Raw genomic sequence first — 4,115 nt, 5'->3', positions numbered from 1 at the left:
CCAGCATTCTTCTTTACTTTGAACATTGTGCGCACCCATGACAGCAGTGCCGCACACTAAATTTGCGGGATACTTGACCAAGGGATCATCGGAGAACGACACGTCTATGCCCCAAAGATTCTCGTCACCCATGAGCGCCATGCATTTGGAGAAGTCTTGGTTCAGACAGAAATTCGGAACGGCTCCGAAAGTAATGGTTCCAAATGGATTACCTTCATGGCTTACTCTGTCGGCGATAATATCGCATGGGCCTCTAATTATATCATAACCTCTAAATGCATAAAGGCCTCCGTATCCAAAGCCTAGGGGACTATTCCATGCGTCGTAGTCATTTTGACACGTCTTCCTAGCGTCTGACCTGTAAAATGACTGGTCCAGCTTGACGAATTTACCTTGCTCATTTGTCTCTCCTAGATAATTCTCCCAGTCAGATGTCATCATCATCACGCCCCACTTGTAATTGCAGCTACTCGTAGAACAGGTTTGCGAGAAGGGCCATCCGTGTGCTGTTGAACTGCATTCCGTTTCGGCCGTTTCCATTACTTTGGCGAGAAAAAGCGCACGACTTTGTACTGCAAACACCTTGGAAGATAGGTTGTCGATGGCACTGTTCCAATAACACCTTTCATTGATGACGCTTGGGTCATATTTTTCAGGATCGCAATACGAGGAAGACTGGAAGAGCACTATGCTCTGCGCCATGAAACTCATCAGCTTTGTAGCCATCTGGAGATAGGCATTCGCGAAAGCATTCAAGTTCTTCCAGTTGGTCCTAGCATCCGTTATCTTATTCTTGCATTTGTCCAGAAGGTTGTTTCCATCCTTTAAGAGTTCAGATGTCAAGACGTTACACATGCTATCGCACTCGCTGACCCACTTATTGATGTTGGTGCGCAGTCCATTTTCGTTGGAGCCAAACCAAGTACTGTACTTTGCATCGATACTCAAAAGTGCCGGCTGATATGTGCCGGTCCATGTTGGCTGATACTCTTGCCAATACCACAAAGAAATCTGTTGGAATTGATACGCAAGTCTCGTGAGTACAGGTACTCGAAGAATACCCACCACACTTGCATGCACGAACAGGACCCTGTGACTCTGCGTCAGTGACGCAATAACGCTTTTTTGATGACTTGTCCCCGAGTGACCTTACCTGCTTGTCGATGGATTGCTGGCCTGCAGCACCCTTCTGTTTGGCAATATTTCCGATGCAGCCTATGCGCCTGACGTAGCAGTCGATGTCAAGCTGCAAGAAAGCAGTGAAAGATGCGAGCACTTCAACGTCTAAGGATGCAGTGAAGCTTCTAAGTGCTTTGTTGACCTCCCCCTGGATAATGGACGGGGTGATGGTCCTGTCTACTACGCTTGCGAAGCTACTGTCCAACGCCAGGGCAGAAATGAGAAGACCGACGGACGCCACTACCGTTAAAGCTATACCCACAGGGGGGAAGGCGGCCCCGACCACAAAGGAGAAGGAGAGAAACATGTTCGACACGCCTGATACGATGTCTCTTGAATCACAGCCTTTGGATTTCGATTTGCATTTTTCAATGAAACTGGAAGCCGACGTTGCAAGGCCCGCAGCGCCCTTGAGGTAGTCCTTCGCATCTATTCCTCCTTCCCTCTTGCCCTCTCCATTCTTGTACTGCCAAACTTTCGCATACCTCCTCAGGGTAGGTTGAACATTACCTCCCGGAGCTGGACTTGGGCCGGGGGGGCCTCTTTCGACAACGGACGCAGCGAAACTAACCCGTTTTGCAGATTCCTCCACGCTTAGAAGAGGCTGGAAAAAATTCTTCTCAGTCGTTACTGAATCACTCCGTCTTACAGACTCCTCCCCATCGTCGATGAAGATGGAGCATAGCTCATAGGTCAAAGATGCGCTCCCATCGGGATCGATGACAGGGAAGAAAGCTGAGAGAGGTGTAGCCTTAACCTGTTCCGCTGACTGCGCGAGCTCGTAGACGACCATGGTCGTCTTGTCGTCTTGAAGACTGATCTCCTGCGATTTCAGCACGATAGATATGAGTGGCCCTTCAAACGATGCTTCCGACTGGTTGTTGTACACATTGAAGGTGAAGCCAGCGTTTGGTTTCTCGTCTGCGAAGATCTCGTCAAATAGGTATCCGACGAAATAGCTCGTTGGCAACGTAGATGCGTACCGGAAGGGCTTATCCGAGAACATGTATGTGTCAATATCCATATCTGACGACTTAAGGTAATACCTGCCCGCTGTCATCTCAAGAGTGCAGGATTGCGCCATCTGAATAAACAAGAAGCTCGGTGCATTCAAGGTAGCCTGGGTTTCCTGAAGGCTTGCCTCACACTCTTGAAGCTTCTTCTTAAGCTTTCTCTTACTGATAAACCTTCTCTGACGCCGTTGCTGGAGCATGTCGCGTTTCAGGGCATGGCTTCCATCAGTGACATTATCAAATGTATCCTTACATCCTGGCGTTCCCACAGATTTGAAGCCATTGTTCTGGTTCATGGCGGTGCCGAGTTGACGTCGAGGGCGATCTGCACGTTGGAATGCGGTGGACATTGCAAACCTTTCTGCCATCATTTCGAGACTGCGATGTCTTTCCCCAAAAGTGGTGCCGAGGCTTCGAGATCGCATGCCAGAACCGGTAGACGTTTGCGGTTTGACCATAAAAGGCCAGAGTGCCATGAAAAGACATAGAACGAGGCGATGCACCCTCCTGAGGGGCGCCATGTACCAGGTATTCCAATGCAGAGAACAAGCTTTCTGTAATGACAACTGTTTATATTGCAAGTGTAAACATGGTGACAATGTTTTGACGTATCAGTATGGGCCGGAATGCCCCCATAACCCTTACCCGAGAGGTGTAGGAAGCGCGAATCTTCTTCAACCCTACCCATCAAGAGATTCGGTTTCGGCGAAGAAGAGAAGAGAAAAATTATTCGAAGAGAAACTTTTTTTTCTTAGCGCAGAAAGTCATGCCCGACATAGACGAAGAAATTTTCCTTTTTTTTCAAGAAACAATATTCTCTCTACTTGAAGAAAGACTTTTTTCCTTGGTCTCCTGACCAGCTACACAAGAAAGCTTTTCATCCTCAAGGAAAAAAAAATATTTACTTTAAGAAAGGATTTTTTTTCTTCATCTCCTGACCAGCCACCCACGAAAAGTTTTCTTGGGAAGAGAAAACGTTTTTTGGGAAGAAAAGAAAATAATTCTTCTCAAGAAAGCATTTGTTTCTTCGCAAGAAAGGAATACATGAGTTATCGCCATAAAAGGAATCAAACTTTCGGGCAACGATACTGAACTCTTGTCTTGTGGTAAAAAGTAGTCTGGTGCTCTGGGATGGCCTAGTTTGTGTGAATCGAAGTGGCGGTATTTGGTGGCCAGGAGGTCGTCAGGGTGCCGTGTTGCAGCCAGGAGATGCTGCGCGATAGTGCCCTCATCATCGACAGGCCGCACCTCGTGGCCCGACGCCGACGTCGCCCCTCTGTTCCGTTTCCAATTTTACTCCCGGTCGAAGTCGTGGCTCCCACGGACCTGAGGGCGCTCGACTCCTCGGTCACTGACTCACCAGGCTCATCGAAGGTTCCCACGATGCGCGTAGAGGAGCTCGAGAGGGAGCTCAACTTCATCAAGTCCTACGACTGAGAGGATCGTAGTATTATCCTGTTGGAGTGGGGTTTGAGTGTTCATACATTTAGGTTTAGATTAATTGTACTAAATGGTTAAGGAATTTCAGAGGATTCAATTGATCAGTGGTTCATCCGTTGGCGCACTTTGCTCCGGCTTAGGCGGCTCTTCTATGTCTGCAGCCATGTGCCCATAGCTTTCTCGCATTTGGGGCTGACTTTTCCCAATTTTTCTTCCCGAAGAGAATATTTCTTCGGATGAAAAGAAAAGAGATTTTCTTCTTGTAAAGAAAAAGGGCGCGCAGAGCATTGGAAAAAGTTTTTCTTAACCCAGGAAAACAACTTTTCTTCGAAGAACAGTCAATTAAAGTTTTTTTTTCTTTCTGGGTCATATTGTGCTCTTCTACGGATTTTCTTTTCTTACTTCTTAGAAGAAAAATACCTGTCTCTATTCTTCATAGGTGTGTCCTCAACCCCTGGCAACGGTTGATTAATTTTATTAATG

General features: G+C 47.3%; 1 protein-coding gene across 1 annotated transcript; it reads right to left on the bottom strand.

Annotated features, from left to right (window-relative positions):
- Positions 1 to 466: 466 nt before the first annotated feature.
- On the bottom strand, positions 467 to 2,782 carry NGA_0687900 (uncharacterized protein; the record flags this gene model as incomplete). Its single annotated transcript, XM_005852716.1, has 4 exons — positions 1,154 to 2,782; positions 1,085 to 1,090; positions 574 to 1,011; positions 467 to 514 (listed from the first exon to the last, which is right to left on the bottom strand). The coding sequence occupies exons 1-4, from the start codon at positions 2,711 to 2,713 to the stop codon at positions 467 to 469; spliced, it is 2,052 nt and encodes a 683-aa protein (XP_005852778.1). The 5' UTR covers positions 2,714 to 2,782.
- Positions 2,783 to 4,115: the final 1,333 nt, after the last annotated feature.

Source organism: Nannochloropsis gaditana (assembly GCF_000240725.1).
Source record: "Nannochloropsis gaditana CCMP526 unplaced genomic scaffold scaffold996, whole genome shotgun sequence".
Taxonomy (NCBI): Eukaryota; class Eustigmatophyceae; order Eustigmatales; family Monodopsidaceae; genus Microchloropsis; species Microchloropsis gaditana.
Note: the sequence above shows the minus strand (reverse complement) of the source record. Positions and strands in the feature narration are given on the sequence as shown.